The sequence below is a fragment of the Heteronotia binoei genome, chromosome 14, assembly GCF_032191835.1.
Source record: "Heteronotia binoei isolate CCM8104 ecotype False Entrance Well chromosome 14, APGP_CSIRO_Hbin_v1, whole genome shotgun sequence".
Lineage (NCBI taxonomy): Eukaryota > Metazoa > Chordata > Lepidosauria > Squamata > Gekkonidae > Heteronotia > Heteronotia binoei.
The window spans coordinates 53,002,360-53,028,246 of NC_083236.1; the positions used below are offsets into that span (position 1 = coordinate 53,002,360).

Here is a 25,887-nt window from a genome sequence, read left to right on the forward strand (position 1 = left end):
CGATAACACCTGGCCCTTGGCTTGTAGCCCAGAAAAATTAGGCTCTCTGCCCGGACATCCCCCTCCCCGCTACTCGTGGAGTGGATGCCAACCCGAGCCCGTGACCCAAAGACTTTTAAAGAACTCAAATCTGGGGTCTTGTTCAACAGTAACCTGTAAGGCACATTTTTCACAGTATTACACCAAACCCTATTTTGCAAAAAAACAGCTGCATGTATGGTTTCTGCCCAATAGGTCATTGGCAGTTGTGCATCCTCTAACATGCAATACATCACATTCTGCAATACAGCCCCATGCCCATTTTCTCGGGGCGTTGCCGGGTTCGTCAGACGGTGGGCGATGCCCTTGTTCTCCAGCCAACGTTTCATCTGGTTAGATAAGAATTCCCCCCCTCTGTCGGTTTGTACAGCTAGGAGATTAACCCCTAATTGTCTCTCCACTGCTTTGACCCACTTGGTGAATGTCTTATACACCTCAGACTTATGCACCATGGTGAAAACCCACGCGTACCTCGTGTGGTCGTCGGTGGCCACCAAGCAGTATCTCCTCCCCGACAGACTCTTTGGCAATGGGCCAATAACGTCTAAATGGACTAGTTCCAGGGCTCGTGTGCTTTCCCTTGAGCTTTCTTTAGCAACAGCACACGCCTTGCTTTTGGTCTTCTTGCAGACCTGGCAATCCAAGTAACATTTGCAAGGATTTACTTTCAAACTAGGCACAAGCTCCAGGGTTTTCTTTAACGCCCTAAATCCGCAGTGCCCAAGTCTCCTATGGAGCAAATGTATACAATTATTGTGCACAGGCTCATTCGACACCTGAGCCACCTGGGCACAATCACTCTGGACCACATACAGTTTACCTTCCCTCTTTCCTGTCACAAGCAACTTTCCCCCACCTCCCAGGATTTTGCAGCAGGTTTTCTCAAATCTCACCTGGTATCCCTGGTCAAACAGTGTGCTAACACTCAACAGGTTAGACTGCAGTGAGGGTACATACAACACATTTTGCAACATACATTTCAGTGCAGGAAATTCCACATTGCCTGAGCAAACAGAATTGGCAGTGGTCCCATCAGCCAATCTCACATACTTATGCTCAGGACTGTCAATGTTTTTCAACAACTCCTTCTCGCAGCAGAGATGGCTCGTTGCCCCGGAGTCTAAAATCCAAGCAGACCCTGTGCTCTCTACTGCAGACGTGACCAGCCGGGTTGCTTCCTCACACGGGCTGGCGGTCCTCCGCTCTCGCCGCACACGCCCCCGCCTCTTCTCCCTCTCAGGGCAAGCTCGGAGCAGGTGCTGCGACGACCCGCATCCATAGCAGCGACGGACTGCAAACGCAGTCGGCTCCACTTCCTCCACCTTCGGACGCCTGCCAGCAGCAAAAGCTGGCTCATTCTTGGCTGTCTTCCCGGACACACCGATAACAGCACGCTGCCCGGCCGACACCCCCGGACAGCTCACGGCCGCAATTCTCTCTTGGAAGTCAAGCAGGTGGGCACAGACGTATTCCATGGTCAGGGTCGCTACGTCCACCGTCTCCAGAGAAGTTATCAGGGGAGTGTACTCAGGTGGCAACGACGACAGCAAAATGTACACTCTGTCGTCTGGAGCTACAGTCTTGCCTCTTGCCTCCAGCTCAACGAAACAGTCCGTTAGCCGTTTGATGTGATCTTTCACACACCCTCCAGCCGGCATAACGGTGCGGAACATCCTCCTTGTCAAGGCCATGAGGGAACCAGCAGTGGTGCTAACATGCACCGCACTCAACGCGTCCCAGGCAGCCTTGGGAGTGTCCTTCCCTCGCACATAAACCAGCTGGTCATCTCCTATAGACAGCACTATGTTGGCCAGTGCCTTATCCGATAACACAGTCTCGGCAGGAGATAAGTCAGCAGGGGGGTTACTCACGAACAGCCATTGCCCTTCACGCTTGAGGTAGTGTTGCATTCTCAGGCTCCACACCGCGTAGTTGGCTGAGGTGAGCTTCTCAACGGCTACTCCAAGCTGTTGCTGAGCCATCGTGCCGACTCCTCCTCACGGCTGGCTGCCGACGTCCCTCTGGCTCTCAAACAGAGAACGGTGGTGCTTCTGTGTCCTTCACCGGCGTTCCTCGCCTCCGGCTCTTTCCAACCTCACAGTCAGCTCAACTCTCAACTCTCTCCTCCGCGCAGCGGAAGCGTGCTGGGCCCATAACCCTGTCGGAGCGGGAGTAGCAGAGTGAGGGAGATGACTTGCCCGACACAGGGCTTCAGGAAAGAAAATCAGGCCGACACGTGCAACTAGTGCCAAAAGGTGTATTAACATATATACACGACAAGTGCTCTCTTGTGCAGTCTATACAATATCACCTCCACGGACAAAGTGCTTCGCCTAACCACCATCTCACAGGGAGAGACCTGTGTGATGCACACACAGATCATATATAGTCCAAGCAGCCAATCCTGGCCGTGCTGACTCAGCAGATTGCATCACTTGGCTTCTGCCGGCTCAAGCCGGTCTGCTGATCAGGTCACTGTGACCTAGCCTGGCAGCTAGATCACCAGCTGTCATACTGTGGCTGTCAGACTGGGTTTATGTAGATTCTTGCTCCAACACTGTCTTCATGCCTGTGTACTAGTAGTTATAGAATCATACAGTTGGAAGGGACCTCCAGGGTCATCTAGTCCAACCCCCTGCACAATGCAGGAAACTCACAAATACCTCCCCCTAAATTCACAGGATCCTCACTGCTGTCAGATGGCCATCTAGCCTCTGTTTAAAAACCTCCAAGGAAGGAGAGCCCACTACCTCCTGAGGAAGCCTGTTCCACTGAGGATCCATTCTAACGGCCAGGAAGTTCTTCCTAATGTTGAGCCGGAAACTCTTTTGATTTGATTTCAACCCACTGGTTCTGGTCCTACCTTCTGGAGCCATAGAAAACAGTTCCACACCATCCTCTATATGACAGACCTTCAAAGATGAGACTAGCCTGGGCAATCCAGAACAGGCATATGAAGTCATTTAGGTTGGGTACCCTGGCTTTGTGCTGGGTATCCTCACCTTCAGAAGTTTGTTATGGTTGCCTAGCTAAAAACGCTCTCTTTGGTGATCACTCCACTTTGCTAAGTGGATAGTAAAAGCTGTTTTGCTTGCTCAAGTTTTTGATGGCACATTAATATATTATTGCTTATTATGTGAATGCTGCTCTGCTGACTGTAGTTGCATTATTTTTGCATTGTTTTCAGTCTTTTGAACACTGCCTTGGAGACCATTCGGTTGAAAGGCTGGGTACAAACCTTTTAACAGAATCAGTGCAATGCACTTTTTCAAGCAACTGGCTATGGGGGTTTACCGCTGGAGGGATGTGTCTAAAATCCAATGGAGCATGCCCAAGACGTGTGTAAAGTAGGCCGTTGGTTTCCTATTCACTGCTGACAATCCTCCAAGAGCTTCCAGCAGGCCCTGTAAGAAGAGTCCTGTAAGCTCTTGGAGGATTGGCTACATCAGGGGGTGTAGCCTAATATGCAAAGGAGTTCCTGCTACAAAAAAAGCCTGAAAATTGTTATTTGTAAGTCTCCTCTCACCTAGTGGAAGAGATGTTGAAGTTACTAACCTGATACAGAACAAATAAGTCATGCAAAGCATACTATGGAGTGTGGCAGTGAAACTGTGGTGCCTCAGTGACCTTTGTGGAAGACAGCTGAATTCTGTTGAAACAGATGAGTGAACAGCCACATCCAAGGCATATCATTTATGTTCTTTGCGTGTGCTAAAGTGAGCGTGCCAATAGTTTTTAGTGCCTTCACCCCACTTTTAAACAATGTCAAGGCAATACACACAATATGGTCTTTCTATTCGTACAATTAGTATCTATAACTTCTATTCTATTCTTACAACTAGTATCTATAGCAACCCATGGCTCCCATCTGCGAGTAGCTAAATCTCTAGACAGGGGGCCACATGGATGCTAAAGAGACCTTTCTTGGGGATTCACCAAGTTTACAGAAAAAATCTGAAATTAAAAAAAAACTAAAGAGGAGTTTAAATCACCCCCAAAATAGAATTACATTCTCTGTGCTCGTGCAGAGAAGGCGCTTAGGCAGCTGCTGCAGTTCGGTGGTAGCTGCCGCCAGCCATAGCTTCAGGCTGTGGCTACTCCGGGCCAGGAGGCAGTGAAAGCCAGCAGTTGCTGTGGGCCTAGAGGAGGATAGCGGCCACTGCTTCAGGCCCAGGATCAGTGGACAGAAGCCACCCCTGAGGGCCCGTGCAAGTCTGCAGATAATGGCTGCCACAGTGGGCCCAGGAGTAGCAGTTTCAGTTCCCAGTTGTTGGGCTCCATGGTAAGTGGTGGGGCTTGGAACCTTGTCAGGCTTGGCATTGTGGAAGGGGCGCAGTGGGAGGGCTTCTAGTAGCCCTGGCCCAACTGGTGGACCTCCTGATGGCACTTGGGTTTTTTGGCCACTGCGTGACACAGAGTGTTGGACTGGATGGGCCATTGGTCTGATCCAACATGGCTTCTCTTATGTTCCTATGTTATATGAAACTCCCCCTCCCACAAGCCTTTTGGGCCTTCCAATAATTCCAGAGAAGGGAACTGGCAGTGTTGAGGGGGAGGATTCTCCCCCCACCCCAAAGTATCGTGGGTTCCCACTTGTCCCAAGAAAATTTCCACACAAAGCTCTGAATTAGTTCGAAGGCTCCATTTAAAAATCACACTTGTTTTGTCCCTCTCTCCACTTTAAAATTCAAGTACTGGTTCTTGTTCAAGGATTGCACATAAAATTAACCACGTGGTACTTTTAAAAAACTGGTTTTTTTCAAAACTCCACTGATTTACGACAATAAGTGCATTGGGAATAGATTACGTTGGGCTTAACTAACTGCTATCTATGGATAAAATTGACTATGTCTCCATTTTAACCCTGGAGTTTCATTTAAAACATACAGGTATTAAATTAGCTCTCTACAGAAAATTATGTTACTGATTATGCAGATTGACTGGGATTCGCCCTCTGGGATTTCCCCACTTAAAGCATGGCACTGTGAGCAGGAAAAACCATTTATTCTGGGCAAAAAAAATTAAAATAAAATAAATATATATATATAGTATTGCTATGAGCGGTGGAAGAAACCCCAGTCCACATCAGCAGGCTTTCAAAACTCATTATTTTTATGTTCAACACTTCATAAGCTAAACAATATTATTAAAAAAAACCACCCCAATTAATTTCTCATTTGCATCCGGCATCCGATTCTCATTAAAAAACCCAACTTCAGCAGGAAAAAAAGTCCCAGCATGAGCATACAGCGAAAACATTAGCCCCTGTGCGCAAATCTGAAACGTCATTACATACAGATATGCCGAACACGGCTCACAAACGCAAATGTCATTTTGCAAGAAGCCATATGCTTTAAGAGAAACATCTAACTTCTAGAATCAGCTTCAAATCCCCTTGTGAAAGAGCTAAGCCATCAAACCAGAACCCTCTTCGAATAATCACCTATCTAGTCCTATGCAGAGAGCTTCACTAGTAAGACACCAGGAACATAGAATAAGACTGAAACACAAGACAGATGACTCATGAAAGCAAGCAGAATCAGGCGTCACATTAGAATGCAAAAACATCAGGGTTGCTAACCAAGAGTTACTAGAATGAAGAGGGGCGGGGGAGGAAAAGACAATTTAAATCAGAGCAGCAGTCACACCTGGATTTTCAAGGATTCATCAGGATACCCTCAAGGCATTTGCTTTTCTGTTTTCTTTCTTTCCAGGAAAGCAAGTGACAGAAATGGTAAGCGAAGTAATTTCTACCACTGCTGTTACCCTTTGATCATACCCTTTAAGCATACCAAGGACAGCTCCCTCCAATAGGAGAGCTACCGTCAAACTACTTTGGCAAGGATATTTGCTCAACCTGGCCAGTTCTCAGACTGTCTGCTCTGCACACACTCAGAATTCTTGCTTTCCATCACAGTTGTTGATTCATCCGTAGTGGGTCTGATATAATGGAAGGATGGTATTGCTCAGGAGCAAGAGGTCAGCAAGCATATGCAACAGCTAGATATCTTAGATTAGGGGTGGCCAAACTGTGGTTCGGGAGTCACATGTGGCTCTTTCACACATATTGTGTGGCTCTCAAAGCCCTCACTGCCCTGTTGGTCAGGTTAAAGAAAGCATTTTTTTCTCTTCAAATCACTCCTCAAAGCCAAGCCTCTTTTCTATAGGCTACTGCTTTTTGTATAATGTGGCTTGGAGAATGCATTTAAAGTTAAAGTTCCTTCCTTTCCACCTCTCTCTCCCCCCATCTATATGCCTTCCGATGGCTTTCAGACATTTGACATTCATGTCTTGTGGCTCTCAAACATTTGATGTTTATTCTATGTGGCTCTTATGTTAATCAAGTTTGGCCACTCCTGTTTTAGATTAATAGAGTGCTTTCTGTGTCCACTGGCCCTTATGCTGCCCTCAGGTTTCAAAATGTTCATTTTCTTCCAGGTTATGATTCCAAGCCACATGATACTATGGCTGGACTGAAACTACAGAAGTTTGTTTCTGCTCAGGGCCTGAAGAGGATATTCTCTGGGAACCCTACGTTTATTACCTTGGATATCATATTATTATGAAAAAGGAATACAGAATGAAACAGAGATCACTCCTACCCAATACTTACATTCCTCTGTGAAAATTGACACTTGAGGGCAAGCAGAATTCTCAGTTTGAACCCTGCCCTCCTTACCCATCTTCACCCCCAAATCTATAAAACCAGAGAAATCACCATAATCTCATCAGTTCAGTAGGCTCCCAAAGGTCATGTTCATGCTCACATAAAAACAGATTTATCCCAGTATCCTGGGAAGCAACCTTGATAGCACAAACCAAACCAAGATGTGTGGGTGGCTGTGTGAAAGAGCTCCCCAAAGGTAGATGATAAGAACAAGAAAATGATAAAATGGGCGATAAATATAAATAAGGAAATACAGATGGAGTCGTGGGAATACTTATGGAAGAACTCTATGAAAATATCGACATGTTACAATATTAAAGAAAATTGTTTCAAAATGTTATATAGGTGGTATATGACACCCAAGAAACTGGCAAAAATGAATAATCAGGTGTTGGATAGATGTTGGAAATGCAAAAAAACAAGAAGGATCTTTCTACCATATGTGGTGGACTTGTGAAAAGGCAAAACAGTTTTGGCAAATGTTTCAGCAAGAGATTTCGAAAATTTTGGGATATAATATCAAGAAGGCACCAGACATTTTTCCGCTTGGATTACAAATGAAAATATTTCCAAAACAAGATAGAACAATAATTTGGTATATGCTTTCAGCTGCTCGGACATTATATGCGCAGATGTGGAAGCAAGACAAAATACCAGAAAAGTGGGAATGGATTTTAAAAGTTATGCATTGGAGTGAAATGGACAAGCTTACAAGAATCTTAAAAGAACATGATTTAGAGAAGTTTAAAAATGAGTGGGGAAAATTTCAAAAATATGTTGAAAGACAATGGAATGCTAAAGGATATTTGGCGATTTTTTATAATGATTAAACTCTAAAGGAACATTAAATGGACTATAGTAAAAAAGCAAGACTATTGGAATATATATATATATATATATATATATATATATATATATATATATATGTTTTTGATAATGATTAAAGGACTACTATGAAGATGGATTACAATTATAACATATGGTTTTTTTCCTTTCCTTTTCTCTTTTTGCTTTATGATGTTTTCTTTTTTATGAAGATTCTTTAATAGATAAAATTGATTACCTTTTTTTTTTTAGCAATTTAATTAAAATACACTGCCGGGGGTCACCAAAAGGGGGGGAGGGTGCAGAAAATGTAATGTATATGTATTAAGTTTCAATAACAAATGATAAGTGTTATTACAATATATTACAGTATAATAAATTGTTTTTAAAAAGAACGAGAAAAATATCCACCAGAAAACAAGAAAGCACGTAGCTATAGCAGCCTGATTGTGCTTCAGCAGCTAACCAGCAGAAAACTTCTAAAAGGAGCAGGAAGTATAACAAGAGAAAACACCAATGCTCTGCACAACATGATGTTAGATCTCCAAGGGCTGTCAGGACACATCACCTAATAGGGTTCTAGTTCTTCTTCATTCAAATCGAGCAGCTACAAGCTGAAACTCAAAGTCCACTTCTCAGAGAACGGTTCTTCAAACAAATGACGTCCAGCTTATTTAAGCCTTCTGTTTGAGGTGGGGTGGGGAGAGGAAAACTACTATTAGGATTGGCTAAGGTGGCTGATCATCGGCCAAGAGCCAACAGCCCAATTAGATGGGAGTATGCAAACAAAGTGTTAACGCTTGATGCACTGAATGTGCCTTTTGAATAACATACCCAGGCAGGAACAGTTGAGCCATTGAGGCCAACCACTGCACACTTCTTTATGGCTGATTTGGAAACTATGGAAATGCCAGCTTTTACTGCTGAGTTATTATTATTTATCATGTGGCAGAGTTACACATAGGAAGTATATAATAACAGAAAGTATATAACAAGTATGTGATAATAATGATATAAAATATGAAACCAAGTTGATACAATGGAAATGCAGACCAATTAATCCCCCTAAATATCTAGATTCCCAGTCTACTACATTGGAACGGAGGAGAATTCAAGGAGCTCCGTCACATCTGTTGGGTAACAAATACAAAGGAAATTCTATGTTTGCAGCATCCTCAGTAGACCTGCCATGAGATTAGCAAGAGGAATGCTTTGGTTCTAGACAAAAATGGGGTTTGGTCAAGTTAGCTGGCCAAAAGTCAACCAAGACTGGCCTTTTTTCTCTACCCTCCAATAGCTAACGACCTCAATTCACTGCTAGGAGACAGAGCTTCTCTTTGTAATTCATGCCCACCAGTAACTGCTTACACAACTATGTGTGCATGCAATTACGGAGTTGGAATGATATTAAAATGGCTGATTGGGGAATACAGCATTCACGCTTTCAACAATGCGTGAACCTGCTCAATTCCTGAGAACTCTGTAAGAATTCCATTCCAACTGGAAACAACATCCTTGAACTCTAAGGAACTCCCGTTCCTCAGGAGGATGAGCAAGCACTGGGCGATTCATCAGTCACTGAATTGGTAAGCACACTGAACTCTTAAACCGAGATGGCAATTGTCATAAACTGGTCATAAATGGTCACGCCTTGCCAAATCACTCTTCCTAAATTTCACTGGATTCTCACACCTCTTCCTCCAACTTCTCCAAGGGCAGTAAACGAAGAAACCATGGAAGACCAACAAGTTTATAGCAGCCTTATTGTGCTTCAGCAGACGCTGGTGGAGTGGTCTGAAACCCTGAAAGGTACACACTGCTACAGGGGATGGGGACCGTATGTACATCTATCTGATTGTGGTTTCCCCAGCTTCCTTGTTGAATAAAAACATTGAAGGTCCATCTCCTGCCACCAGACACACAAACCACGGTTATCAGGCAGCCATTTGTTGGATGTCCCACCACTCAGGATGGCCTGCCTGGCATCAACCAGAGCCTGGGTCTTTTCCATCAGGGTTCTGGCTCTGTGGAATGGGCTCTCTGAAGAGGTGAGTGGCACCCTCCTTAGAGACCTTCAGGAGGCTCTGCAAGTTCCGCCTATTCGCCAGGGCTTCTGGAAGGGGGCTGAATGGCAGGCATCTTTTAAAGGGGGAGGGAGAGAACTGGGGTTTGCTTAACTGAAAATGTTTTAAATTGTTATTAATCATTACTGCAAGCCATCTTGCAGTACCTCGCCACAGGGATCCATGCAATGGTCACCTCTAGGCTGGATTACTGCAACTCGCTCTACATGGGGCTGCCCTTGAGGCGGACCTGGAAATTACGGCTTGTCCAAAATGTGGCAGCGCAGGTGCTTATGGGTACCCAACAACAGCACATATCCAGCCAGTGCTTCACCAGCTGCATTGGCTCTGAGTACGGGATCCAATTCTAGGTTCTGTTTTGGACCTATAAAGCCCTACATGATCTAGGACCATCGTACCTGCAGGACTGCCTCTCCTGGTAGAGAGAGCCTTGGGGTCCCTGGCCCAAAGGACACCCAGCTATCCTTGACCAGAGCCCTGCCTAGTAGAACTCTCTACCTGGTGACATCTGTGCCTTGTAGAACTTGAGACAAAACAGAGATGTTCCACCAGGCCTGTGGTCGAGGATAGCAACAGTTTGCCATCATATCTGGTCCCGATATCTCCCCTTCCCCACCCATAAGAGGAATTCATAATTTACCTATGCCATTAGAATGTTTTCAAGATTTAATTTAAATGGGTTTTAGACTAATTTTATGTTTCTTTGTGAAACTGCATTTTTAACAGTGTTGTACACCACTCCGTCCTGTGGCGCACAGTGTTAAAGCTGCAGTACTGCAGTCCTAAGCTCTGCTCACAACCTGAGTTTGATTCCAGTGGAAGTTGGTTCAGGTAGCCAGCTCGAGGTTGACTCAGCTTTCCATCCTTTCGAGGTTGGTAAAATGAGTACCCAGCTTGCTGGCGGGGGGTGGGTGGGAAGTGTAGATGACTAGGGAAGGCAATGGCAAAACCACCCCGTAAAAAGTCTGCCGTGAAAACGTTGTGAAAGCAACGTCACCCTAGAGTCAGAAACGACTGGTGCTTGCACAGGGGACTATCTTTACCTTTTACACCACCCTGAGCCCTCCAGGGGAGGGCGGTATAGAAATACAAAAATAAATAAAAATAAAGGAAAGGCAGAGTATAAATGCTTTAATAAATAAGCGAACAAACATGCTTAAGAATCATGAACAGAAGTAGAAAAGATTAGTAGTATCTGAAAGAGTAAAATGTCTAAGAGGACAGACGAATGCAGAGCATGGAGGAAAAATCTACTTAGGTAGGGATGTGGTTATCCTGTCCTAGTTAAAAATGTTATTTGACTCCCAGAGTGTTTTAAATACGTTATCAGGCCATTTGTACTGCAAGATTATCAGGCTCAATCCCCAGCTTTCAGACAATCTTTTAAAGGACAGGAGACTAGGAGTGGGTTTGCAAACTGCTAGTCAACTAGCTGATGTACTGCTAGAGAGGAAGGCAGGGGAGGCAAGAAAACAAAGCGCTGCTTTTGCTTGTGTATGTTGCCTGCATTACAATTAGCGATGTGCAGGGTGGAATGGCTGCTGGGCCTTCCCCTGAAACATCTTTGGCCGCCTCCTCACAAACAACTTATTCCGCAAAGCACCTACTGAACAAGCAGCCAGTAGTAGATTATCCTTATGTGGTACTACGGGGTTTTTTTTAAAAAGGGGTGGGGGAAATGTGGAGTGAAATTTACATTGACTGCTGTTGAGCAAAATCTCTGCAGACAGCTACTTAATTCTCTTCTCGCCACCCATTGTTTCCATTTACTCCGTCACAAGGTATCACCGGTGACATTTATGTGCTTATTTGCTTTTACTGCACACCCAACCTCAGTGAATCAGAGATGTGTATGCAGAACTTCTTCATCCAAAGGGAATGGGAAAGCAAGAACCTAAAACAGGTAGCTAGAGGAACAGTCTTCCAAATGCATACAAATATAATCTTTTTTTTTAAAAAAAAAATAATGCTGCCTTATTTTCCCCAACTCCAATCCCTTCCTCTTCACACTAATGTTTAGCATGTTTTCTCTTTACTTTCCATAGGCCAGACTCTGCACAACACAGAACACTGTTCTGAGGCCACTGCTGGTGTAGGAGAAATAAAAGTGCTAAATAGTGATATACCTTTACGGTGAGAGTCAGTTTGGGGTAGTGGTTAAGTGAGGGGACTCTTATTTGGTAGATTTGATTTCCCACTCCTCCACTTGCAGCTGTTGGAATGACCTTGGGTTAGCCATAGCTCTCCCAGATCTGTCGTTGAAAGGGCAGCTTCTGTGGGAGCTCTCTCAGCCCCATCTACTTCACAGGGTGTCTGTTGTGGGGGAGGAAGGTAAAGGAGATTGTAAAGTGCTCTGAGATTGGGGTTCAGAGTGAAGGGCGGGATATAAATCCAATATATGGGGAATCAAACCTGGTTCTCTCAGATAAGAGTCCACATATTTAACAATTATACATTTAACAACTGGCTCTCTCATGAGGAATGCAGCAGGAAATTCAGTGTGAACTTGCTAGTCAGTTTTGTCCCATTCAGCTGATATATCTGAAGCCAAGGATCGTTTGGTCACCCAAAAGAAATGTGTTCGGTTTAAAGATCCACAGGGGCTACATAGCAGTTGAGGAAGCTGAAAGAACATTAAAGCTGAAGCAGTGAACTGTAAAAATCCATCAAAACTCGTCTGCTCTCTTGCGTACTGCGATAACCAAGCTCCGTTCAATCTGGAGTAAATGCCGTCAACTTTGACACATTAGTACTTTAAGCACATAGTCGGAAGCATGTTGTATCCATCACCCATTTTGTAATTTGCAATTGCTGAAAATATTTATTTAGGAGACATTGTTTGTGACTGGAGGTCATGAAAGAAAAAGACTTCCAAATATCAGACTTCCATTTCAGGCAGCAATTGTGTTTTTGGTGAAACAATAAAACTCAAATGACTTATTTCGATGTCACAGAGATGGAGGAGGGTTAAGGAAAGATTAAAGGAAAACAGATACAACTTACTCCTGAACAGGTAACTTCCCCGCTGTGCAGCGGCTCTAAGCGTTCTCAGAACAAAGAGATTGATCGAGCAGATGAAGCAATGCCGAGAAAAGCTACCACACTTACCCATGAGGAAGACAAGCCCTTTAAAACTGTAACTCCCGTCAAGTTGCAGTTGATTTATGGCAACCACACAGGGTTTTAAAGGGAAGAGACGATCAGAGGTGGTTTGCCGTCGCCAGCTTCTGCACAGTGATCTTGGCCTTCTTTAGTGGTCTCCCATGCAGGGCTGGCGCATGGGAGTCGGCGAGGTAGGCAGCCACCTGGGGCGCCATGTGGGCAGCCGCTGCCTAGCCAGCTCCCTCCGAAGAGGCAGAAGGCTGCGCAAGGGGCGGGCCAAGCGGTGATGTCACTTTTAATATCATTGTGCTGCATGCGCTTTGCACGAGTGGTTAGCATTCTGCGGAGTGGGCAGGGGGTTCTGCCTGGGGCGACAGAACCCCTAGCGCCGGGCCTGCTCCCATGCAAATATTTATGAGGGCTGACTCTGCCAAGATCTGATGAGACTGGACTAGCCTGGGCCATTCAGGCCTAATGGACAAATTATGGACTCCAGGGAGACCTGGGCTCAGATCCCTACTCTACTATGGAAGCTCAGTGAGTGAGGCTTTGAAAACATGAGAACATATTAAGCTGCCTTCCACTGAATCAGACCCTTGGTCCATCAAAGTCAGTATTGTCTACTCAGACTGGCAGCGGCTCTCCAGGGTCTCAAGCTGAGGTTTTTCACACCTCATTTGCCTGGACCCTTTTTTGGAGATGCCAGGGATTGAACCTGGGACCTTCTGCTTCCCAAGCAGATGCTCTACCACTGAGCCACCGTCCCTCCCCATTCAGCATAATCTATTAATAAATACAATAAGCCCCTATTTTTCTTGATGGCACACCAGGGGAAAATAGCCTTTCCCCCCCAATGTAAATACCATATGCAGTCAACTGAAGGCACACTCAATCCAAACAAACTGTGTTTGCTCCACTGCTATTTATGAGGAGCCCACTGCTCTTTGGAGGCAAGAAGGGTTTCTTTCACGTGTTGGGTTTATCTTATTCACAGTCCTCCCCGTGAATTTCTTAAGAATCACACAGAAATACATTATAAGATTAGAACATGGATACAGAAAGGATAAGAAATAAAGCTCTTTAAAGCATGGTAGATCCGATCAATATTATTCTGCCCTGGCTGATTATTTTTTTTTTCCCTCCAAGAAAATCGTCAGGCAGGCTGTAACCCAACGGACTGTCGTTAGGGTGCAAGTCCATCTTTAGTTATAGAATTAAAAATCACGATGACTCAAGAGGTTTTCATTTAGATTATCAACAGATAAAATATGATGACGGCGAAGTTTTCTATATTCTAAACTGCGTGCCAGAAGTTTTACTACCCAATTGAATTCTAGAGCACTTACAATAAACTTTGTGTTGTTAAACTGCTTGGGTTCTCATTCCTCTTTGGTCACAGTTAAAAGCTACCTGCTAATAGGGAAGATACAGGGGTTGGATGGGTGCTCTGGGCCCTTCCATACAGACCCCTACCCGAGTGGTGGCAGCCAATAGAAGGCCCTTCCTGGTCCCCTGCTGTGTGACAAGCTGTGATGGGAAAGAGGGGAGGGGATTATCAGGGCAAATTACAGCGAAATGATCAAGGCTCCTTTAACTGAAAACAGCTCCTTTAAAATGAAAAGTTTGGAACTGTTTTGGAAAATCGGCATTCTCTGAACAGTAGTCCAAGGGCACATCTCAAACTGCTTTATAAATGATTGAAATGAAAGAAGCAGCTCTGCCTTGTGGTATCAGAGGAGGCTGCCTTGGCAAGAGCAAACGAGAAGGCCAACGTCCCTTCGCAGTCCACAGAACAAGGTGCACAGCTCTTTGGGTCCCTCCAGTGCAGAATGTTAACTTCCACGGGGCTGGCAAAGAGTTTAGTACCATGGGTTGCTCGACAACAGATTAGGCTGAAATTGGTATAAAGGTTCTCAAATGAGAGAGGATTCCCTCCCACCCCTTTTCAGACACACGTGCAATCTGTTAAGCGGCTTAGAATGATAGAGCCATCAAAAACAATTTAAGCCGGATCGGTTATTTTGGCAACGTCTGTCGCGACACAGTGTGTTGACATCCAGGGGGCTGTCATCCTAAATCAAGGACAATGCCGATATGAAGAGGGATCCCCACGAGAGACTACTTTTCCATTCCTGCCCTGAAGGTTCCTGTTCTGTGTTCACAGCTTAATGCAGTGCCTCTGCACACTGGTGCTGGGGGCAGGAAATGCAGCTGTGTTACGTCATGCGGGGACCTGATTCACCCAAATCCCAGTCTGACAACCTAACAACTACAGCACATTGTCACCCACTTTTTAAAGCTCAGAAGTGTTATCTTTTTAAAAAGCTAATGAGCGTTAATTAGGGGGGAAAGAGGTAAATATGAGACCCTTAGCAAATCTTTAAGCAAATTTTACAAGAGTGTAAATTTACGTGCTGTTTTAAAGAATAATCAAGTTTAGGAAATGTCAATATTAAGTTTGAGCAAATTAAAAAAATGGGAAGCAAACAACTTTTCCAATAACTTCTTTTCCATGCAACTTTTTTTTTTTTTAATCCATTTTCAGTTAGGCATTTTCTCAAGCTAAACAATTTGACCAAGTCTGACGGGTGGCCTCAAATCTCAGATACTCTGAAAACTGATTAGCCAATGTCCTCACTGAGCATGCGCAGCAAACAACTAGATGGAGCTATTCTCAGAACGCCCTTTGAATAGTAGGAAGACAGACTATACCACAAATATCCGAGCCTTGATTCCTTTTCAGCTGAGGGGTACCCTTGCCAACAGGACTCTCTCTCTCTCTCTGCATACATTTTAAATTTTTTTTCAGTTTTAAACAGCTTTATTGAAACACAGTAGAGCTATGATGTAAACATATTTGCAAATAAGAGAAAACAACAGTGCATACGAGGAATGTTGTAGCATTATACTATAAACACCGTTCTGTATGTTATCAGATATCGGGTGAAGTAATGTCATAAGCAAGATAGGAGGTTTATCTACAACCTATACAAGTAAAATAATTCTCTGTATAACAAGAACACCAAAAGATAAATAAAGTATAGAGAATGATGTGTTATTCTGTGTCATGGAATATTTCATCATCCCACAGTAGGGAGAGTTATCTGGTGTAGTGTATGAGTAATATAAAGATATTAGATGATGATTAAAAATAGAGTAATTTGAGGTTACGTAGATCATGAGGAAGATCTTGAGACTCAATATATTCAAGGAATGGGAACCACTTAGCAGAAAACAGGGATATTTTAGGATAGAGATCTGATCGTAAAAGGCGGTCCGTCATTTTTTCCATAGTAAAATGTTCCCACTTTCTTGAACCAGTGTGATACTGTAGGAGCAGCAGAGGATAGGACTCTCTTATTAACATTTAGAGATCTCTTTCTGGCAGAAAGTTTGCAGTAATTTGAAAATACCAACTGAACCAAAGACCGACCAATCAGCTATAAAAATAAGAACACAGAGGAAAGGCAGAACTACACAAGTGCAATGAGAACCTCTACTAAACCTCAAGCGTTCAAGAGAATATGAAACTTCCCATCTAACTACAAATGGAGACCAGAAGCACCTCACATGGATGTCCCACAGGACAGCGTCCTACAGCTCCAGAGCCACAGCAGAAAAAGCATTATCCTCCTGATAATGAGGAACCTTACATCCCTAAAGGAAGAAGCCCACAGAAAGGACTCGCTATTGGACATTAAGGCCCCAAAGAGGCTCATGGGGAGAAAGCACTCCATGAAAGACTACCAACCCATGCCACAAGTGCCTTTGAAGGTCAAAATGAAGACCCTGCAACCAATGCTCCCTCTAAGCTGTGGAGTCTTGTGAGCAAAAACTCTGCTTTGTGAGTTACTGGCATTAAAGTTGTGAGCGAGCAATTTGGCTGCTACATAAATTAGTTCGTTCTGGGCAGGGGTGGAATTCTAGCAGGAGCTCCTTTGCATATTAGGCCCCTGATATAGCCAATCCTCCTTGTAAGCTCTTGGAGGATTGGCTACATCAGGAGGGTGTGGCCTAATATGCAAAGGAGCTCCTGCTAGAATTCCACCCTTGGTTCTGGGGACATCCTTCCTGAGCTAAAGCAAAAATGTGTGAGCTGGAGGCTAAAAAAACCTATGAGCCAGCTCACAGTAACTCATCTTAGAGGGAACACTGCTTGCAACGTAGCCAGGCAATATGCTCGTGCCCAGTGTGGATGTAATGTGTTCTTGCCAACCTATGGCAGTAGTGGAAAGTGCCACTAAGTCACAGCCAATTTAAATCAACCCCTCATGGGGCTTGCAAGCCAAAAGACTTTTAGAGATAGTTTGCTATTGCCTGCCTCTGTGTAGCAACCCTGGACTTCCTTGGTGATGTCCCATTCAAACGCTAACAAGGACGAATGCTGCTTAGCTTCTGAGATCTGACAAGATTGGGCTAGCCTGGGCAATCCATGTTAGAGCAACCTATATTTGTCATCTAATGAGTGGCGGTGGAGAAGGATGGGAAAACTCGGAATCTGTTGAGTTTTGTCCCTATTTCCTGTTCTTCAGAAGACCCTTCCCCCCACCACCACACTCCTCTAATCCCAAAGTTCAGCCATCCATGGAAAAATCTTGACTCATCCATAAACATTTTAACACTTAGAGCAGCACTTATGAACAGCTAAATTGCCAAACAAAACTTTTTGAAAGCTCCAAGAATTGATTACTCACCTGCAGTGAAATCATTATTCAGATCTATGAATGCATGAGAGTGAGGTTTGTACATTTTGCCTTGCGTATCTGGTCCTGCGTGCCATGTTAAGTCCCTAAGAAACAAAACGGTGGAGATTCATTTTAAAACAAGATACCACTCAGATACTTGATAATGTCAGCAAACCTTTCCAGCTACATTTGCCAGAATTATCCAGTGGTAGCATCCAAACTGCTATGGTCTACACTGGTTTTGTATTCCTTGACTATTTAGGAATAATCCTCTATCTACTGTAACTGAAGAATAGCTTTGAGAGCAGTTATCTTTCGAATCTCTTTGGCCAGCAACATTCAAATCTCTTTGGCCAGCAAAATTAACAAACTGAAAGAACATTTGGTTTGGATAGCATTTGCGCGGGAAACCAATAAAAGGTAATAAAAGCTGTCTGTTAACTGCACTATTGCTTTCGCCTTAACTTTTCATTGGTTTCCCATGCAAATGCTATCCAGACCAAATGTTCTTTCAGTTTGTTAATTTCACTATTTTGCCATTGGATTCTAACTTGGTACCACTTTGCATTCGTAACCACTGCCCACAGCCCACCAGCTATATGTAGCTGTGCTCACTGCACCCCATTCAATTGTCTGAAGATGTTATCCATGCATACAAAAGCTTACATTCTGAATAAAACTCTGTTGGTCTTAAAGGTGCTACTGGACTCCAGGGTTGACTATGGTTAGTATTTGGATGGGAGACTGTCCTTGGAATACCAGAGGTGGGAGGCAGGGGCAGGCTTTATTCAGCCACCTCATTGAATATCCTCCAGGCTCCCAGTAGGGGCCAGTCACCAGAGGTCTACATGACTTCCAGATACACACACACACACACAAACACACAAAAAAAATTGTATGCATCTATACAACCCACTCACAGGAGAGGATGGGATAGAAACACAGTAAATAAATATAAATAAATATTTTAAAAGAGGAATCTTCCATTAGCAGGAAGTTTCATATAGTAGACAAAGTCCTAGTTTAGGAGCCTCCATTGCCTCATTCTCCCTTTCTCCTACCCCACTTCACCCCGAAACTAAGTCTCCCCTGTTACACAGTAACAAGCTGACACACATTCTCCCATCTAGAACCCCTTTTCATATTGTTGCATGCACTGATACCAAAATCATTGTGTCCTTTTTTTTAATCAGCTGGCAGTTCAGCTCAAAGACAAATATTTCTATTTCCAAATGAAAACAGATACCATGCTATCAAAACCTGCTATTTTTAAAGACGTCCCCTTGGAGCTTTTACATTACTTTCGGCAGAAACAGAACGCTGATCTGCAGTTAAATACAAGTACACCAATGCCTTTTCATACACTTCAAGAAGCATATTATAATCTGGCAAACAAGCAGACACTTCTTTTGAACTTCCCACTAAAAAAAATTCCCTTCAAAAAGGAGGGGGGGGGGGGAAATGAAGGAAGAGAATTTTTTTTTTTTGCTCAAAAAGCTGGGAACATTTTCCAATGTAATCATTGCGAGGTTACAGTCGCTGTTACACAAGCTCTTGAGAAACGTGTGAGCTTAGTTCCATAAAGTCACAGATTTGAAATCAGAAGTCATCTCGATAAAGCAATGAAAAAAAAAGATTAATAGCTACAACCGAGAACAAAATCTCTCAGCAGGGCAGAAAACTTCCCCTGTGATACTTAAGGTGATTTTCAACGTTCGAGACGTTGTTTTCTCTTGCTGTAATCCAAAATAATTCGCCCTGTCAAAAAAGATGTTAAAACAGATTTTTCTAAGGAGAAGCCAACTCTCAACAGAGGAAAAATGACAGTCATCCATCTGTATCTGCGTACAGAGATAGGCAGTGCTTTTTTTTGTAGGAAAAAAAAATCCAGCAGGAGTTCATCTGCATATCAGGCCACACCGCCTGGCCTGGGAGCATGTGGCTGCCATATGGTGGGTCGGGCCAGTTGGAGCCCTGGCCAGGCTGAGCTCCGCTCCTGTGGGCTCCGGCAGAAAAAAAGCCCTGGATATGTGGGTAGAGCGATCCTGCCTTGTGCCTGCGCTGTGGTGGCTGGCTGTGCTGTAGCTGGCCACCTCTCTTAGGGGATAGTTAATGTGGCGGCAAGCAGGACCAATGGGAGTCATGAACTGAGGAGGCTGAGCCAAGCGTCTATCATTGGCAGGGAGCGGAGGGGGGCGGGGCGGGCCATAGCAGCCATGCTCCTCCTCTGCTGTGCACCCTACCTTGAAAAGACCAGTTCAATTACAAGCTCTGGCCCCCTGTCAGTGGGGAGGGAGTGTCACACAACAGCCCTGCAGGCACTGAACACCAGCACTCCACACACAGAGCGAACAGGGTCCCAGAGGATGATGTCAGACAAGAACGTAGATGTGAGGGTGTCCCCTGCTCACTGCCAGCCATGATGTCCAGTAGGACACCCATGCCACTGAGAGTATCCCCAAGCCAACCCATGGCCCACCCCCTGCTGGAGGCACAGGAGAAGGAGCAGGGGGCACAGGGGTACCAAGAGGATCCAGAGAGACTCAGACAGGTACCCCAGCATGCTCCCGATGCACCCCTGTCGCTCACCCGTGCCTCCTACTACATCAAGAAGCCGCTCCAGATATCTGGCAGCTGCCTTTACAGATGCTGCTAGCCCCTCCGTCCACTGCTGCCCCCTGGAAAAGGCTTCTTGACACTCACGATGGCTCTCCACCTGCTCCTGATCAATTGCCACCACATGAGGAACAGATGGATAGGATGGGCTGTGCCAGAAGGGAGGCATGCCCTCCCTTCTTTGGACCACCAGCAGCTGTGACACCTGGCCCAAGGGCAGCTGCCCCACCACTGCTCCCCCCATCTGCCAGAGCAGGGCCACTGCTATCTGAAGATGCTGAGTCTTCATCTGCATCACCTCCTTCTCAGGCACCAGGGCTGGGGACCCTGCGATTCCCAGAAACTGCAGGACCAAAGGCAGTTGCCACCATGCACCTCGAGGTCAGGGCATGTAGATCAGGGGTGTCAAACTCATTTGACGGCCGAATCACACATAAATGAGACTTTGTCGGGCCAGGCCATGTGTGTCATAAAATGCAATGCCACGTAGCCAGGTATAAAGGGCACAGACAAACACAATTAAAGATTTTTTTAAAAACTTAAAACATGATTACATTAGCACTTGTCGGTCTTAAAGGTGCTTTCTTTGTATCTTTCTCCTGTGATCCAGGAACTGGGTAAAGGAAGCTCTGGCTCTTTTCTTCCTTCCCCAGGGAACCAGGAGGGCAAGGAGCCTCAGCCAATAGAAGGAAGTAAGGCTTGGCTCAGTAGATCTGCTGTACGATTGAGAGAGTCTGGCAAAAGAAGCTCTCCCTCCCCACCTTCCTCACCAAGGGACGAGCCTCAGCCAATGGAGAAGATAGAGGCTTTGCTCTGTAGCTCCTGTGAGACTGAGCAAGCCTGGCAAAGCAAGCTGTGATGCAGAAGGAAGCAAGAGAGAGAGGGAGAAGGAAGCAGATGACAGTCAGATGCTCGGGAACCTGACAGAAGCTCTGTGGGTCATTGTTTGATATCCCTGATAGATGGTCCAGGACATCAGCAGCAAACACCAGGGAATAGAGACTCAGGCACAGGGGGAAACCATAGCAGCTCTTGGCTAGCAGATGTCTACATAGCTTTCTGGACACCATGCTGGCATACCTCCAACAGCATGTGCATTTCCCCACTGGCGTAGGAGTCAGTTGGGTCTGTATTCTGATCCCCCTTCCCCAAATTACAGGGCAATTTACCTAAACAAAGGCATCTTTTAAAATTTTTATTTACAAACAACATTTTTAACTTTGACTGGCATGAACAGGTTCTTTAATTAAGCATTTAAGTGCTTGGGGGACATGTTTTTTATTAAAAAAAATACCAATGTGCTTGTTCCTATGGAAACGGAGGCATAATGTGATTGACTTCTCCAGTTCTAACGTGCTTTTCTTGACACAATAGCTAAAAAGCCCGAGGGAAGCGCAAAACACTTCACAACAAACCATTTCCTTTCCAGGTGATGAGCGCTGCCATTGATTACATATAAACCTGGAACATCTGTCAAAGGCTGCAGACAGCTGGATTTGTTCAGCAAATGAATGCTGAGCACGCTAGCACACACACTCCTATATACTTAAAAGAACCAATGGGAATCCAGGCTTCGTGGCATTCTCTAACCAGAGCAGGAAGTAAAAAACAAAGGCCAGTAAAATGAAAAGCTTAGAGGGATTTGTGCTTTTCTTATTCCATACTCCTATTCATTTAATCATAATTACAGATTGGTTTTTAACAAACAGACCTCATGGAAGTTTACACAGTAAAAACTGGGAAACAGTTACAAATCCTTGAAGCCAATTCCAGCTATAATGGGTCTTCTGCTCTGTCTCTTAGATTGCATGGGCCTCCCAGGGAAGTAAGCATCATCACCCTCAGTGCATCCAGATTACTAAAGGGTAAACCTTGATTTCCCTCTCCCTCACTGCTGTCTGAAATTCAGAACAGGTTGAGCCAAAACACATACACACAAATGGGAAAATAAATGCTTTATTCCCAAACTTATTCAGAAGTCTTTATGCTTTTACTCTTCCTTTAGACCAGGGCTCGTTTTGTAGAAAAATAGGTGGTGGAGCTCATTAGCATAACTCATTAGCATATGCTGCCTCCCCACCAGCCAAAAGCAATCCGATGCAAATCGATGGGCGAGTGAGGACTTCTTGGGCTGGCTAGAGATTCAGCCAGCCTAAGCAGGCCTCACTCACCTGAGGCTCTCCTCGGCCACCCCACCTCCCAGTCAAAAGGCCAGCAAGTCACATAAGAAGTGGAGAAAGGGTGGTGTGGGCTTTTTTAGGGGTTAACGAGGGCTGGTGGGGGTGTGGCAAAGCCCCTGGTGGCTGGCTGGCTGCCTGCTCTCCTAATCCAGGGATTGTTATGCAGCTGCACCTACTATTCAATGGACAAGGTAGGTGGGGAGGAAAAGGGGGAACTGTCAGAAAGGTTCAGAAGCTGTACCTGCTGAATTCAAGGCCTATTAAGGAATATGGCAGGACCCAAGTGCCTGTGTTCAACTGTTATCAAGTCCCTCTCCCCAGTCAAAACAGGACACAGTGTCATAGCAAACAAACCAAAGTTATAGCAGTTAACCATGTTAATTCAAGAGAAGGCCATGGACTCCTCCTGTCGTCCTCTCCCCGCTTCAGATAGTCTTTTCCTCTTTTCCCTGTTTTGCTTTAATCACAATTTTGTGGCTCATTTTCATGCTTGTCTCATAAACAATGGTTCATTTTCACAAGGTTCTGTTCTGAGCAGAGATTTGTAACCAAGATGTGAAGCTATTCTGAAAACCCTTTACAAGAGGGAAACTCTAATTTTGGCTCAACCTGTTCTGATTTTCAGATAGCAATATGTGTGTGTGTGGGGTGGGGGGGAGGAATCAAGGTTTACCCGTCAGTAATCTAGATGCACTGTTTTCTGAGAGTGGTAATGCTGACTGCCCTGAAAGGTCCATGAAATTTGAGAGACAGAGGAGAAGATCAATTATAGCTGGAATTGACCTTTTTCATGATCTGCACCTGATCTCTTCCAGCATTGAGCCATCATTATGCAGGGCAAGAGATTAGTATGCTGAAAATACAGGAATCATAAAAAAAAATTGTAGCCACAGCATCCATAATGTCTATGTCCATGCAAGTCCCATTAACACATCCCAAAAACTAAGCTCAGTGTAAATCTAATTGTATCTGATTAGCAGGAATATTTATGGGCACCAGCCCTGCAAAGAATGTTCTTACAATACAACCATGCATGCGTCCAAACAGTTGTAAATAAATTTGAGTTACCTGCCAATTAGTATTTTTGGTTTTTCAGATTCCGTCGGAACTCCAAAAACATCAGGAACTAAATCACCATTGAAACTGCAACACAATGAAAGAGCTGAGTTTTTCCAGCAGCACAACTAAATAGTAGCACAGGTCATGAATAGATTGAAATAAAATGCTATAAAATTCTACCCCTCCCCCAAACTCTATAGAGCCTTAAAATCTAAAAAAGTAGGTTGTGTATAAAGCCCTTGTGTGAACTTGAGAGAGAGAGAGCAACCACTTTAAGCTTATTGTATTTGCTGGGCTTTGTTCCAATTTAAGAACATAAGAGAAGACATGTTGGATCAAGCCAATGGCCCACCCAGTCCAACACTGTCACACAGTGGCCAATAACAAAAAGAAACAAAAAGAAACCCAAGTGCCATCAGGAGGTCCACCAGTGGGGCTTTGCCCCCCTACAAGTACCAAGAATACAGAGCATCACTGCCCCAGACAGAGAATTCCAACAATACGCTGTGGCTAATAGCCACTGATGGACCTCTGCTCCATATGCTTATCCAATCCCCTCTTGAAGCTGGCTATGCTTGTAGCCGCCGCCACCTCCTGTGGCAGTGAATTCCACATGTTAATCACCCTTTGGGTGAAGAAGTACTTAAGTTTAAAAACTCTTCCCATAATAAAACATACTTACTCCATGATTAGCGGCTCATCATGAAAAGTCTCATTTAACGTAAAGTTACGACTGCTATCTGAAAACACAATTGAAAAATTCACTTGGATTTTGACTTTTTAAGCATCTCTTTTTCTGATTTATACCACAAAGAGCTCACTATTACTCGTGTTTCTAAAATGAACCATTTTTAAACAAAGTGAGTTTTAAAACAGCTGAAGAGCAAGCATGTCAAAATTCAGTACAATATGAAAGCATTTTCAGAGACTTTTCTGCTATGGAGACCAACTGGGCTTAAACGTGCTTTACTCTGACTGGGTTGCCTCCCCAGTACAGCCCTTAACTAAGCACGCATCACTATTTACAGCAGACTTAAAAAGAAAACTAGCATTATTGTCACTCCCACATTACACAGAGAGATGAAACGGAGGGACAGCTGCTTGCTGGAAACTAACTGGGGAGCACAAAGCTGATATGTGAACTGGGAGCGCTACAGAGCAAAGCTCATTCACTCACTCTCACAGTCATTGTATTTAGATGACATAGAATTTTAAAATTGGGTAACAGTTGCAGGTCAGACGTAGGCTGGAGTTGGTTGTGGATGGGGTAAGGAAGAGAAAACAGAAGATACTTAGCGGCTTCTCCAAACAGTTCATATCATAAGACAACGATTAGGATTGAACCCAATTCTTTTAATGTTAGTGGTGCTTACCTAGACTTTGATTATCCCCCCAAAAAATAAACACTGATAGGGCTACATTGGTTTGATTCTGTGGGCGAGTTGTCAAGAGGACATCCATTTGTGAATCACCATTATAATCGCCAGGAACCACACTGGTTATCACACTCCTAAAATCCAAGAGAAAAGTTGTTAGTGTCAATAGAGCAACTTCCTCAAGAAGAAGAGTTGGTTTTATATCCCACCCTTCATTACTTGAAGGAGTCATAGACTGACTTACAATCACCTTCCCTTCCTCTCCCCACAACAGACACCTTGTGAGGCAGTCGGGGCGGAGAGAGTTCTGAGAGAACCGCGACTGCCCCAAGGTCACCCAGCTGGCTTCATGGGGAGGAGTGGGGAATCAAACTCGGTTTTCCAGATTAGAGTCTGCCACTCTTATCCACTACACAAAACTGGCTCGTTGTTAACAAAATTTGCTGGGGGATGGGGTACCTCTTCAATGTTACTATGTGCAGAATTTAGTTTCTGGGGCTTGGGTGATGGGTGGAAATGATGTCCAGTGATGTGTTATGTCACATCTGCCTGAAAACCCAGATGTGACGTAAGCATATTGGGAGATACTCTGGCTGTCCCCCAGTGATGGAGTCTTTGGAGATGGCTGGAGTATCACCTGACACACATCACTTCCAGGTTTTGGGGTGGAAGTGATGTCACATATTGCCGGACATCATTTCTGACCCAGGTCATTTCTCCCACTGCTTGGAGAAGCAAGGGCTGCAGGGAGGGCCCAATCAGTAGGCGGCCTCCCACTAAAAGCAGGTAAATGTTATCCCTAATCCTGCCTCTTTGGCTACCTGATCCTCATAACAGATTAAAATAATTTTATAATTCATGAAGCCTAGTAAAAACAGATTCTCACACATTTATTTATAGCCCATCTTTCTCCTGGAAACTCAAGACGAATTATGACACTCAAAACAATATCACTTATGTAATATATACAACCAACAATGCAATAAACACGAAATTATGTGGAAACAAAACTAGTGCCTTTGGCAAAACAGTAGCCGCAGCAGTACTCAGCTTCAAAAGCAACAAGGGAATACAGGCACTTGACAAAGGCATCTCTAGTTCCAGAAAGCTTCTACAGGAACTGAAACTTGTTGCATATTCAAGTATTGCATCTTTGTTAGGGGTGGCTTACGGAGCAGAGAATGCAAGGTGAAACCTGAGCCCTAAATCGCCTTCTTTGTTCTCTTATCATTTGAACTCTTCAAAATTTCAAAG

At 44.4% G+C, this 25,887-nt stretch overlaps 1 protein-coding gene across 1 annotated transcript in view; it reads right to left on the bottom strand.

Moving 5' to 3' along the window:
- Positions 1–25,887, bottom strand: part of ITFG1 (integrin alpha FG-GAP repeat containing 1) — a 185,855-nt gene that overhangs the window by 151,373 nt on the left and 8,595 nt on the right. Inside the window, exons 3-6 of the mRNA XM_060253919.1 lie at positions 24,631–24,767; positions 23,940–23,997; positions 23,267–23,341; positions 17,412–17,506 (exon numbers count right to left, since the gene is read on the bottom strand). Of these exons, the coding sequence (XP_060109902.1) occupies positions 17,412–17,506; positions 23,267–23,341; positions 23,940–23,997; positions 24,631–24,767 (365 nt within the window). The remainder of the gene's footprint in view (positions 1–17,411; positions 17,507–23,266; positions 23,342–23,939; positions 23,998–24,630; positions 24,768–25,887) is intronic.